Raw genomic sequence first — 14,465 nt, 5'->3', positions numbered from 1 at the left:
CTGTTTCTGTGTGTTTCACAGTGTTTGAAACTTGGACACATGTATGTTTGTGGTAGTGTATGTATGTGTATTCTGTCAACTCCCCACTGTGCTGAAAAAGCATAAGGATAAAGAAAGACTGACTAGTTGACCAACATTTGAGTGGCTCTGACAAGGAGCACAGTTTCATTGGGCCTTTCCCTGCTCTTGCTCTCTCTCTCTCGCTCTCTCTCTCTCTCTCTCTCGCTCTCTCTCTCTCTTGCTCTCGCTCTCGCTCTCTCTCTCTCTGTTTGATGTTATGCTGGCTTGCAGCATCTGTTTCCATCACAGACCCAGTCCTGACGTAAGACATAGATGCAGTCTTACATGGCCTCCAATGACTTGTTTTCAGTTGCTCCATTAATCCCACCAGATGAATCCGTTTGTTTCACTGTGTGAAGACTAGAATGTGAAGCCCCACTGCAGTGAATCCTTTAGTGTTGATCACAAAGCTTTAATCTATGTCATACACTCAGGTATATGACTTAGGTATGTGACCCAGCTTTGACTCAACTGTTACCGTTGTCCTCTGATAAACATAGGAACCACACAGAGATCAGAACTACAACTACAAATAACCGGATTTCATTCAGGATTGTGTCTCATGTTCCCATGAAAACATTTTTTAAAAGATCAAACAGATATAGATACTAATTGTCGTTGCTTGGTCTTTGTGGAATGGAGCAAGACTGAATTGCCAAGTGAGACAAAGAATGATTGTTTCATGTGGACCTTATATAACTGTTTGCATTCATTAGAGTCAGTGAGTCTATTTACAGCAGTTTCCCTCCTTAAAAAAGGAAATAAATAGATGAGATTTTTTTTGTTGCTTTTATAAAGAATGCCCCTGACATTGATACCATCTTTGTTCATTATTATGTTGTAGCTGATTGCTGTTTTTAAGAATTAGCCACCCGCTCCGCTTTAGGTTACGCTAACACTTGGCTTTTATGTAAGGTTAGAGCCTAGCTCCTTGATCGGTCAACTGATGTCTACTCTCATCTGTGTAGATGATAAATTGTCTTTACCAGAATTTATCAAATCAGTTCCTCATTTTGATAACATGATTAGGGTTGTCAAGGTGTTTTTTTGGCTCTTCAAATGAAGTCTTACTGCTGTTCCTCCATGATGAGTCGGATGACTCTTTTACCTGATAAACCTCTATTTTATAAGGTTGTACAGGAGCATCAGTCTCACGCCATTTCTGCATCAGATCAAAAGTGTCTGATCTTTTGAATGTGTTTCCATGTGCATGTTGTTCTGCCATTAGTGTCATCTCACAGAGATCTCATAGCTGTGTGTGTCAGTGTGTATGGCCATGTGCATGTCTGTTTTGTGTGCATCCATCCCTGTGTGCATGTGTATATCTGTCTAATTTGGGTGTGTGCGTGTCTGTGGACATGCACGCAGGTGTGTGTGTGTGTGTGTGTGTGTGTGTATATGTGTGTGTGTGAACACTAGATGGCAGTGTGTGTCTGTCATGACTCTTGACTTTGCTTTCTCTCAGTGCGTTGTGTTCTGTGTCTCCTGTGTGCTCTAGGTGGTCCTGATCAACGCAGTCAAAGATGTGGCCAAAGCTCTTGGTGACCTCATCAGTGCAACAAAGGCAGCGGCGGGTAAACCTCACGATGACCCTTCAATGCTTCAGCTGAAGAACTCTGCTAAGGTACAGAAACCGTACCAAACCACAGCATACCCCTACGCTGGCAACGTTTCAGATTTGCCAGCACAAATCCAAATCCAAAGCTGTCAGTATTTTGGTATGAAACATAAAGATGTTTCAGAAGATCACTATACGCACGTCAGCTCAATAACATTTCAGAAGGAATTGCTTGTTTCCTTGGAGAAGAAATAAATAGGTCCAGGCAGCATATACTTGACTTTCTGACATTTAATATGATAACCAAAACCGGTGACGTACTCTCAGATTGGTTTGAGATGAAAAAAGATGTTGGAACTTGCAGTATATTACCCTCTAGGCATTCTGACATTTCATATGATAGCTTCACACTTGTCAACACTGAACAGTATCAGTAAGAGCTGCATTTCACTGAGTGGGATACTAGCAGTTATTTGTTTTCAGTTCCATGTTTTTTTAGGAGCTGCAGTACACTTTGTCACCTCTTTAAGTGTGTATTTAGAATCTGGGTATATGTCAGCATTGGTGTAATTTCCACATAAAGATATAGCTGGATGTTGTTTTTCCATTAGAGCAACGACAGTCATTAATCACTCCATTCACTGCTGGCCTGGCTGTCTGCAGCTGAGGAGTAATTCTACCCTAATCCCCCTTTGAATCCTTTACCATGCCTAGGCTCATTGACCCAGCAAATTTACACACGCACGCACGCACACACACGCACACACACACACACATATTCTGGGCCAGTCTAATTCCTGAGGCTCTCTCTCATTCCTTCTCCCTCCTGAAGGAGCGCATGGAGTACTTGGCTGTTTCATGGTCCAAGTCGTGGGTGAGAGTGTGAGCAGACTGAAACACTGTGTGGTGTGAAAGTGTGGCTCGGTTTCATAGCAGTATGGCTGCATTCTGTCCCGTAGGTGATGGTGACAAATGTGACGTCTCTGCTGAAGACGGTGAAGGCTGTGGAGGATGAAGCTACCAAGGGCACACGAGCTCTGGAGGCCACCATCGAACACATCAAACAGGAACTGGCTGTAAGTCACACTCACAGCAGCAGCAGCGCTGGTCACTGGCGCTCTACTGTGTTTGGGTCCTACCTTTAAAGTGAATGAATTAGCTGAACTGTCTTTTTTTTCCATTGGAAATATGTCTTGCCAGTAAAGGCAGACGCGCAAGATAAACTATAATCTGAATCATATAACCCAGATAAGGTTAATGTACGCTGAAGATTATAGTCAGAAAATGCACAAACTGTGATTTGCAATTCCAAAAATGTGAAGATATGAATCAAATTCAGTTCATTGAATTTCAGACATGATAAGCTTTAAGATTTAATATGTAAAAGTAAGAATTTGTTTTGGGGTTTTTTTCATCTTTTTGGTTTTTTTCTAGTAAGTATATATTCCTTTAAGACTAAGACTTGTTGATTGTTGTTGATAGGTCTTCAGTAGTCCAGAACCTCCTGCAAAAACAGCCACTCCTGAAGAGTTTATTCGCATGACCAAAGGTATCACCCTGGCAACCGCCAAAGCAGTGGCTGCTGGGAACTCATGTCGCCAGGAGGATATAATTGCCACAGCAAACTTAAGCAGACGAGCCATTGCAGACATGCTGCACTCATGCAAGGTGAGCAGAGCCGAAGCATGACCAGTCCCATGGCATTAACAACCAACCAAAGACCTCACAGAGCTTTTTTAGATTCTTGTCAGGCAAAACCCTCAACACATAGTCCTTCAAGCTAACAGCTGTGACACATTTGCAGTTTTGTACTATTATAATTTTATAATCCATTCAAAATAAGTTTGTGCTTTCTTTAAGTCTCAATAAAGTTGTCTTATGATCATTTTTTTTCTTTGTGTTAAACCCTCCCCAACCTTCATTGCATTCTTGTGTATCCTGGGCTAGAGGAGACCTTCAAAAATGATTGCCGACATCTAGCCACATTGTCCGTCTTTAGTAGCAGTTGTCCCCACCTAATGAAATGAACTGGCTTCAGTTCTCTCTTCAGTTCACTGTGCTCTCCACTTAATGCAGCATTCACTCACGCTGAATTCCTGTATTGTTACCCACCTTATCAAAGATACTCCGGCATTCTGGTTATTCTGAGGGGATGAAGATTGAACATTGATAGTGTAACACTTTTAAGTGTCTCTTCTCATCACCTTTATTTGTCTCTCTGTCTGCTACCATGTAGCAAGCAGCCTACCATCCAGAGGTGAGCCATGATGTGCAGTCACGTGCCCTGCGCTACGGCACAGAGTGTGCCAACGGTTACCTCGGCCTGCTGGAGCACGTGCTGGTGGTGAGTACCGGTCATCAATCATCCTGCTCACTGCCACTTAGAGGATGTAAAGGAAGGCAGAGATCTGTTTACCACGGGACATCTGTGTTAGAGAATGCCCCTTTGACCTGACCCTTGGCTGTTAGTTATTTTGGCCTGACACCCTAAGTGGTCGTGTAGAAATCTCACAGCTCAAGAAGCAGTCCATCTATTCACTGCACTGAAGTTTCGCTGACAGCGGAACAAAGGCCTCAGTACATGTAATGTACATGATTATAGATTGATCAAACAGGTAGATACTTATAATTTCTCTCACACACTGTCATCTTAAAGAAGTGCTATGTAATTTATTATTCAGTGAAAAACTGTACCTCTCCATGGTGTAAGCGATGAAACCTAAATATAGTCATTTAAAATAATATCAGACTTCCAAACACTGCTGAAATTTATATGTGTGTTAATGTTGATCTGTCATGAATGGTTTTTTTGTCAATTTATCCTTAATTTAGGTATTCTGGTTGCCTTAACTTTGTGTCTGCAGAGTGTTCTTATGTAATCAAGACTATTCTGTCCTCTCCATTCTTCTCTGTGTCACTCATATCTGCGTGTCGTGTGTGTGTGTATTGTGTGTGTGTGTATGAATGTGTCTGTCACTTTTCAATGTGTTAGCCGGTGAGTAAGATATGATTGACCTGCACGAGTGTGTTCCCGCATTGTGTGTAAGTGTTAAGGTGTATTAACTGTCTATTTAGTCAGTGGAGACACTCCCAAAACAGCCTAATGAAGTTTGTGTCTTTGTTTTAGTTTGACACAGATTATCACAGAAATGCGCAGTTCTGGAGTGGTCTGGATTTATGAGAGAGGGAAAAATGCTGCTTTTGCATAATGTTTGATGGTCTGTTTAACCTGAAAATGTAGATTCATTTCATGACTTTCAGTGGGAGGTTGCATGGATGGAATGTGCCTAATGAGTGTTCATACTAAATTACACCATTATTTGGTGTTGGTACAGATTCCTTTGAGAGATTTTGATGTCTTGTGCGTGTGTTTCTTTGTGAGCATGCGTAATGTGCTTTTTCTGTCCTTTCTAATCTGTATTTTGTTCCTCCTACTCTCTCTCTCTCTGTCTCTCTCTCTGTCTCTCTCTCTCTCTCTCTCTCTCTGTCTCTCTCTCTCTCTCTCTCTGTCTCTCTCTCTCTCTCTCTCTCTCTCTCTCTCTCTCTTTCTCTCTCTCTCCCATTCTCTCTCTCTGTCCCTCTCTCTCTCTCTCTCTCTCTCTCTCTCTGTCCCTCTCTCTCTCTCTCTCTGTCTCTCTCTCTCTCTCTCTCTCTCTCTCTCTCTCTCTCTCTCTGTCTCTCTCTCTCTCCCATTCTCTCTCTCTGTCCCTCTCTCTCTCTCTCTCTCTCTCTCCCATTCTCTCTCTCTCTCTCTCTCTGCTTTTCATACTGTGCATTCCTGATCGGTAGGGTTTGTGTGGCTCAGGCTTTTTTTAGCAGTGTGTGTTAGATTCAAGTGATTTATACTGAAACCCAAAAGGGCACTTAACACAGGCGTGCGCGCACACACACACACACACAGCTCTTATAATGCCCCACACCTGTCATCCTCTCTGACTAGCCTCAGAACACCAGGCTGGAGGACACTCTGAGGACATGTCTGCATAAACATACGCACACACACACACACACACTCACACTCACACAGTTAAGTTAAAGACACATACACACACATCAGCTAGTTAAAGACAAGCAAATACCAATCAGGCATGTGTGTGTGTGTTTGTGTGTTTGTCCCACATGCATGGAGGGGCTACAATGAGTCTACAGTAGAGCATATATAAAGAAACACACACATACACTCACAGACAGAAACTGACAGTGCTCCAGCTGAGTACAATATCAGTAGTATCAGTAGACTAACACTATGTTGTGCGCTCTGACTCCCTTGTGAGAACTGTTCTCTCATATCAACAAGTTCCCTCTGTATCACTGTTGTCAAATAACTTCATCTGAGTGCCTTGTGATCTGATACAAATGCTTATAAGTCAGTCCAAGAGTATTCAAGACTGACTTATGTATCCAGTCCATAAATTACATACAGTATATACAAACTGCATTAGAAATGCATAGGTACATATTAGATGCAATAATTTAACTCTGGATTTTTTAGCAATACATGGCAGTTAGGGGCGTCGAGAATAGTCGCGTTTATGACTTGCCTATGGTTGGGTTCATCTATTTGTATGCCTATTGACTTGTATTGACTTGGCTATTACTGGGAGTAAAGACCAATTTTGGCGGGTCTGCCACCATGTAATATTGTGTATCGGCATATATTACTGTAAATTTCTGACTTTCTCTCTCTCGTTCTCTTTTGCGCTGCACAGATAATTCAGAAGCCCAGTCATGACCTGAAGCAGCAGCTGGCTAACTATTCTAAACGTGTGGCTGGCTCCGTCACTGAGCTCATCCAGGCAGCTGAGGCCATGAAAGGTACTGGCAACCTCACATCTCACCCTCACTCAGATAAAGTTACACATCCCGCCCAATGACAGTAGGATACACACATAGTTACACTACACACAGACTCTGAAGAATTACATCTTTTTACTCTATGTGCTCAATCACAAACTCACAGAACCATCCACCCATCTCTCACCCTTCTCCTTCTCCCTCGGTTTGGGACATGTTCGCCCCTCTGAAAACGACACTGCCTGACTGCTCAGGCGCTAATACCACGTCTTCATTAAACAGATGTATAGCCGTTTAGCTGCAGCTGCACAGCAGATTGATCTGGAAAAGGAGGCGGAATGATGTTATCCATAGACAGTGATATAAAAGGGCTCAGTCCTGTGAGAGAGGCTCTCAGATTGGTATCATCAGGACTGAGTAGGCAGTTCTCACTATCACACCACACTCAGACATGCCTGTCCCCACCAAACACCTACAGCTCTCACTGACATATGATCACTGAAGTAATCTGTCTCCGTTTTAGACAAGGATTTCTTGTCCTCTTGAGGTGAAACCCGTGGGAAAACGCATAATATCTCATCTTATTCCTTTAGATGTTCCTCACATAAGGGATTATGAAGACTAACATTTATCCAAGCATTTCCCACACTGTACTTCACAGACTTTTGTACTGGGGCTAATTAGTTTGTGGTACTGTGTTAGTATACCAGTGGCAGTTGTTGTGTATGTACCGCATAACATCAATGAGAGCTAACTGAAAGATCAAGAAGGACCACCAGCCGAAGTATCACAGAGATCCAAAGCTGCTTATCACTATGAGATCCATCAGAGGGATTTTCCTGTCTGTGTCCCACAGGCACGGAATGGGTGGATCCTGAGGACCCCACCGTCATCGCCGAGAACGAGCTGCTGGGTGCCGCTGCCGCGATTGAAGCCGCTGCCAAGAAACTGGAGCAGTTGAAACCACGCGCCAAGCCCAAGGTGAGCAGCTCCTCTATCAATGCTGTCAGGCCAAAACACTCACACCCACAAAAGCTGGTCTTGCAGTATTAGTTTTGACTTTCCCTTGACTTCCATATTGCCATAAGAAGGATTCAGAGTTTCAACCCTAGTTGTAAACAGGAAACATTTAGGCACTTTTTGTTGTCACAGCAGGGATTTTTCAGATATTGTTTGCCCTGTGAGCTTTTGTGGGGCCTTATGAACAGTGTAAAACTAGAAACACATCCACACAAGTATCAGTCACACATGAACTCTTCCAGTCTCTCCCAAAGAAACTCAGAGAGGGAGTTCTGTGTGTGTCATCCTGACCCATGTGTTAGATCGCAGCCCTGATCTCTGCCTAATGTTACGGCATAGTTATGGGAGCAAACTGTTGTAGAAACAATGAATTTCAGCACAGTGAAGGCATCACAGCATGTTCAGACCACAGAAACTCCATGTTCTTCTGAGTTATGAACTTTGACCTCTGTACATGGTTAAGACCTTGTAAATCAATTTAACATCCAAAATGACTTATTCTTGTTTGTATCGTGCAGTTCGCAAAGGGATTAAAGGTAACAGAGAAATCCTATGAAAATATGAAATTTTTCTGTGTCACCTGTGATATGATTTCTTCTAGTCAGCATGCACTGTGCAATATCACTCTCAAAATGGTCAGATATTTCACAGTATTCCATAACTGCATTGGTATGTGTTGGTCAGCATGCAAAAAGGTAATATATGTGTGTTGTAATGTGTTTTGTTGCTCTGAGTGTATTATTACATTGAATTGCTTTGAGCTTAATTGGACGATGTATGTGTCTTTGGAACAGGAGGCAGATGAAAGCCTGAACTTTGAGGAGCAGATTCTGGAAGCTGCTAAATCCATTGCAGCCGCAACTAGTGCACTGGTGAAGGCTGCCTCAGCTGCACAAAGAGAGCTGGTGGCCCAGGGCAAGGTAAGCTTTCTAAACTATATCACTGTGGTTACTTCTCTGATGAAGGTGCTGAATTGGTTTTGAAAATCCATTTAAATGTAATGTAATGTAAATCTCTGTGATCATACACACACACACACTGTGAACAGTGAGCAGTTAATTTGCCCTCTGCATTTAATCCATCCAACACACAGGTAGTGAGCACACACACCAGATGCAGGAACAGTGGGCAGCATTCCTTGCACTCAGGGGGTATTGGGGTTAAGTGCCTTGCCCAAGGGCACACAGCCTTGGATGCCCAACAATTTGGGGGCCATATACCACAGCAACAGCGTCACAGCACACTGGGAAACTCAACCTCCCTCTCTTTGTTCTGTGCATCTCCCCCTTGCCCTTTCTCATGCCCTCTCTCAAACACTCACTCTCTTTCTCTTTTTTTCTCAGGTCGGTGCCATCCCTGCCAATGCGGTAGATGATGGACAATGGTCTCAGGGTCTGATTTCAGCGGTAAGTCTGTTTTTCCTTGCTGAATGTCAGAAGTCCATCACAACCAGAAGTCAGCAGTTTTGAATGAAAACACCATGCAAAGATTCTGTCACCATTTACTCACTGACTTTACCTTTTTGTCATAATACGGTTTTAAAAACTATTGTGGACTAAAGGGAATTTGGTTCTAGAAGTTCATACACATAAGTGTTTAAGTAGTGTTAAATTAATTGATTGGAAATTCATATGTTTGCAGGCCCGGATGGTTGCCGCTGCAACCAACAACTTGTGTGAAGCGGCTAACTCTGCAGTGCAAGGCCATGCTAGTGAAGAGAAGCTCATCTCCTCAGCCAAGCAGGTGGCAGCATCTACTGCACAGCTGCTGGTGGCCTGCAAGGTCAAGGCTGACCAGGACTCCCAGACCATGAAGCGACTCCAGGTATGGATGCGTGTGCATGTTCGTTTGCATGGGTATGTATGGTGAGCGATAGATACATGAAGAATTTAAATCGTACTAGGAGTGCAGACAAGAATTTGCTGCTATAGAATGTTTCTTTTAAGATTTCAAGAGTGTTCCTTCATTAATTTCCTTAAAAAATAAAGAATGTTCTCATTGCATAGTGATGTACTCTGGCTGAATTTTCTCTGAGTGTAGAACTCCCATTGTTTCAGGTATGGTAACAATAGCTTGTAACAGTAAAGTTCAGTGAGGTACAGGAGGTGAGCCTGTGGACAGAAGTAGGTTCAGGTCTCAGTTTCAGGTGTCAGTTACACATACCCCACTGCCCCATCCCCCACACGCCTTGTCCAGCTGTCCTATCAAGCTTAGTCAAGGCTATGTTTAGTTCACAATACTCTTACTCAGCTATTAGTGAAATTATTCAAATAAATCAGCACGTTTAGGTTAAAAAGTCATTGTAAACCTAGATGTAACAATTTTGAAGGTGGAAACTGGTTTGCAACAGATCAGACAGCTTCGTCCTGTGCTGATGAGCTCAGTGCCGTTTTCACTAGTCTGTCTATGCCGAGTTAGAATTAGCTCTACGCCCGTCCTCTTGTTCCTTACTGTTCACTCCGTCTGTCTTAGCTCATTCTCTTTAAGTAGTATGACGCAGTTCTGTAAACATTTTAATCTAGGACTTTAGCTCTAACTTTATGTGGAACCGTGACAACACTCTTAAATCATGATACCAGAAGTACCAGGGCATCTCATGTTCTCTCATCCAATCAGCAGAGACTTATCTCCTCTGGGTTTGGGCCTGCAGCTGCTGTTGGGTATATTCTCCCATTTGTGTACTGAATGTCCCATCACCTGAGGAGTGTTGTGAGTGCTGACACTGAATTGGTCACCAGGAATCCAAAACCCTCAGGGCTGAGTGAAACTTCATTACTCAGCATGGCTCACTTATTATAGACAATTAAGATTTGTACTCTACAGCAGTTTTAGGTTCCTCTAGATTTTTTTGGCATTAGTGTGTGTGTGTGTGTGTGTGTGTGTGTGTGTGTGTGTGTGAGAGAGAGTGAGAAAGACACGGAGAGCCCAGTGGACAGAGTGACAGTGTGCTGTGTGGGATTGAAACGATAGCAGCAGCTGGTTTGGAGTCAAGGCTTTAAAAGCTAAATGCAGCCATTTACTCATTCACTATACAGTCTAAACTTGCCTAACAATACTCAACACCAGGGAGCCTGTTTAGTATTATTTAGGGCATTGCTAGTTTAATCTGTATTTTTATGATATAATTACATGATAAATAAATGTTCTACAATGAGTGAAAAGGTTTTCACTCTGCACTATTTACCTCCCCTTATTGATATAGTGTTTAGATTGAGGCCCATACTCTCTCCATTATGTAACACAACACACCATTTAAAATGGCGTCTTTGTCTGTGTAGCAACTACATGAAGAATTTTAGACCTGGGATTGACTTGTGCTTCACATCAAAGCCAGACCAGTGAAGAGGAATCAAAAGAAGAAATGCATGGATCCAGACAACCTTTAGCGTTGCTCTTAGCAGGGTGTCTGTCCCTCTTCATGATACCTCAAAAGGCAGAAAAAGAAAAAAAATGTCTCTCTTTCACTGTTTGAAAAAGAGCTGCCAGGCCAGCCGTGGAGATGTGTTTTATACAGTGGGTGAATCACACTCTTCTCTGACTGCATTGCCTTTTAAAGTCATCTGTGAGACAGAGGTTAGAGCCAATGTTATGGTTCGGCTGGAGCTCTGGAGGAGGCTTGCATTCTCCTCATAGACCACAGCGCTGACAAAGACAAGGAAAGAAAGATGATGGACAAAAGGGTTTTTTGTCACATGTACATCAGGGCCAGAAATGGTGTCTTTTGCTTGCATCTGTTAACTAATTAGGGACTTCATTTGGGCATTTTTTTCACGTTTTGCCATTGCTAACCTTATTATGCCCCTCCCCCCCCAAAACCTCTGGTTGTAGTAGCTTGTGTTATCACTGACCGTTCTAGAAAGACTGTCTAAATACACAGGAGAGGTTAACACACACAAAATGGCTGATACGACAAAACATTGACCCCATACTCTTTTCATTATCAGAGTGTTTTAGAGTGATGGAAGGTTTAACAGACGGCTAACCATTTTTCCTTCTTTTCTTGTGGAATGTTTGTGAATTCTTGAGCTGAGGTTTTGGTTCCAGCTGTTGGGAGTTCTCTGGCCTAATACATTTGTGTTTTTCCCCCCAGGCTGCTGGTAATGCTGTTAAGAGAGCTTCTGACAACCTGGTGAAGGCAGCACAGAAAGCAGCCTTCGATGCCCAAGACGATCAGGCTGTTATGGTCAAAAGCAAAATGGTTGGCGGCATCGCTCAGGTAAACTTATTTTATATTTTTTTTTCTCCGGTCATTCATTTAGATATTGAAAACAATAAAAAGCTGAAGTCAGCTATTTTCCGGTGGCTCATATCGACTGGTATAACTTAGGTGTCTTTGAGTGCATGCTTATTGATGTTTGTGGGCTTAAACTCCAGGATGTTGTTAAGCTGTGTTTGTTTTCTGAAACGTTTTATGATGTTAGTCAAACCACTGACACAGTCTGTGCTTGTGTAGATGAAGTGCCAGTTGTGAGTCATGACCTTAAAAGCAGATCTTGATGAATCACTGTGTAGAATATTACACTAACTATGATCTCTCTGTGGAACATTGTGCATATTATGCCGGTGAATACACTGTATCTGACATTAAGTGTGTATTAATGCTCGGTGAATGTGTGTTTCTGCAGATCATCGCAGCACAGGAGGAGATGCTGAGAAAAGAGAGAGAGCTGGATGAGGCCAGGAAAAAGCTGGCTATGATTCGGCAGCAGCAGTACAAATTCCTTCCCTCTGAACTAAGAGAGGATGGTCAGGATTAGTGAGAATCTACGACTCACAACCAAAACAGAGCAAAGACAAGCCTTGCCTCCGCCTGCTCAGGACTTCACCTGAGTTTTTCCATTAGCCAAGAGGTTTATGCAATATTGAAATGTTTGGCAACGTAATTAAATATGATGCAAATGGGCAAAAAGTGAACAATGTATGCAGGATGTCTATTTTTAAAGTTGTATTTTGTTTGTTGGTTTATTTGTATGTTTGTATGTCACTTTTTACAAGAATTATAATGCCACCTCTTTGTTTTGCCTTTTTTTTTTTTTTTTTTTTTGAATATTGGCCAATGTATGCAACTGAGCGCGCATTGAGTAGATCTCTGTGATTAATTTAGTGTTAGATTAGCTTTCAGTATTTAGAATGCATGAACCTGTACTGCAGCTACACTTTTCAGTTACGCAGTTATGCTATGAATGCACTTGTGTGCTGAGAGAACAGCTTCAGCTATATTGAACACCAGCAATTTAAGAGAGCACAGGTATTAGAAGAGGTGAAGCGATGTCTAGTATAGAATTAGGATTGGCTGTCACCTGCCAGTAAGGCAACAGTCGGTTATGTGCTGAGGTCTCCCTTGACTGACCAAACTGAGGGCTGAGAGAGAGAGCAATAGTATCAGTCATTGTGGTGGGAGATGTTTGAAACAGTGTTTGCCATAATGAGGTATGATGCTTAATCAGCTTCCAAAGACGAAATGATTCACATGAATGTGCAGGCTCTCAGCTAGGCCTTTTGTTCAACTGAACCAAGGACTGTTGACTGCATTTCAAGGCAATTTGGACCAGTGGTGCAATGATTAACTTTTGCGATGATACAATTCATAGAGAGAAAACATATCATTTTTTTTAAGAAAAAAGAATAATAAAGCTATGAAATGTGTTACAAATGGTATCTTCTATTAAATTTATATGTTAATAAAAATGTTTGCTAGTGTTTGTTTTTGTTTTCATGCACATTAAGGCCTGATAGCAATTTTAAGCCTTTTTTCAAAATTAAGTCATCTGTGATGCTCAAAAGCCGCTCTTGTTTGGACCCAGACTTTTGGTTTGATAATACTTATTGATGTTGATCAGTTTGATCCTATTCATTGGTTCAGTTCCATTTGGGATGTCAACATTAATATACACATTAAATAACAACTGTCGTAGATTGTAGAGATTAATATGCATATTTTGCAGGTTGCTGTTTTAGTCAAAGTATCTAATAATGCCATTGATGTAAACAAGATCTAAATAAATGTTTTACTGTTAATGACCACAAAGATACTTAAGAGGCCTTAGTATAACAATTAACTGCATTAAATGCATTCAGAGGTGCCTGCCTTATGTATTCTTTAACTGTGTAGAATTCACGGTTAACCTCCTTCTTTCCTCAAGTGCACTTACCCATGTGTTTAAATTAACAGAAGTCATATAAATTCACTCTTTTCCAAAGATGTCTTGTCGTTCTTGTTATTTTTTTTTTGGTCTATCAACTTGTTTACTTCACATGTTTATGCTTGCACTCTGTTCTTGTGTCAACATTTCTATTGGATCGCCGTAGCATAATAGCGTTTTGGGAGGGCCTGCTAAAGCGGTTTGTTCCCACAGTGAATGCGAACACATGGATGAGTATAGTATGGTAGTTAAACTGCTTAACAGGTGCGTTGTACTACAATACTGGAAGCCCACATACGTTCCAGATATTACTAGAAAGAGCATTAAGCAGGATGCAGTCCATTATCACCAAAGCGTGCTACCGCCTCTCAGTTCCACATCTACAGAACGTTTACCTCTACTGGATGTAGGGGGGAAGGATATCATGTCCATGAAACAATTAAAATATAAATAAATAAATATAGCGCTGGAAATGGCGTTGTGATACATGTGGTTGATCTGCGTTTGGAACCTCAAAATGTTCAAAAACAAACCAAATTTTGGTTCATCTAATTATATGCGACAAATCATACATTTACCTTTAATTATGCAGCAGTTTTGCTGTCCATTCGTAAATTGTCAGTAACGTTTTCATTTGTGTAAAGGCAAACAATCTAATATTTGGCTGGTGAAATAACTCGCTGATCGTGTAAGGCAATCTAACTGTCGTCTTATTCTTCTGTGTGGAGTCGCATCTGGAAATTAGTAATTACGATGCAACGTACAAAATCTAACTGCCATATTTCAAACATTTGTTTCGGTCAACGCTATGTGACCCATGAGCTATAAAACATTTTCCAACTGACATCTTGCCACCGAAACTGGGCAGAACAAAGATCAGAATTTCTCGC

At 41.8% G+C, this 14,465-nt stretch overlaps 1 protein-coding gene across 1 annotated transcript in view; it reads left to right on the top strand.

The window, feature by feature from the left end:
• The window catches only part of tln1 (talin 1), a 61,519-nt gene extending 49,286 nt beyond the window's left edge, over positions 1-12,233 (top strand). The window contains exons 47-57 of the mRNA XM_030767199.1: positions 1,559-1,684; positions 2,578-2,694; positions 3,101-3,286; positions 3,855-3,962; positions 6,328-6,433; positions 7,269-7,393; positions 8,227-8,352; positions 8,776-8,838; positions 9,074-9,256; positions 11,523-11,648; positions 12,058-12,233. Of these exons, the coding sequence (XP_030623059.1) occupies positions 1,559-1,684; positions 2,578-2,694; positions 3,101-3,286; positions 3,855-3,962; positions 6,328-6,433; positions 7,269-7,393; positions 8,227-8,352; positions 8,776-8,838; positions 9,074-9,256; positions 11,523-11,648; positions 12,058-12,189 (1,398 nt within the window). The 3' untranslated portion in view covers positions 12,190-12,233. The remainder of the gene's footprint in view (positions 1-1,558; positions 1,685-2,577; positions 2,695-3,100; positions 3,287-3,854; positions 3,963-6,327; positions 6,434-7,268; positions 7,394-8,226; positions 8,353-8,775; positions 8,839-9,073; positions 9,257-11,522; positions 11,649-12,057) is intronic.
• Positions 12,234-14,465: the final 2,232 nt, after the last annotated feature.

This window comes from Chanos chanos, chromosome 3 (assembly GCF_902362185.1).
Source record: "Chanos chanos chromosome 3, fChaCha1.1, whole genome shotgun sequence".
NCBI classification, from domain to species: Eukaryota; Metazoa; Chordata; class Actinopteri; order Gonorynchiformes; family Chanidae; genus Chanos; species Chanos chanos.
The sequence above is the reverse complement of the archived record's forward strand: the minus strand, read 5'-3'. Positions and strand labels throughout refer to the sequence as shown.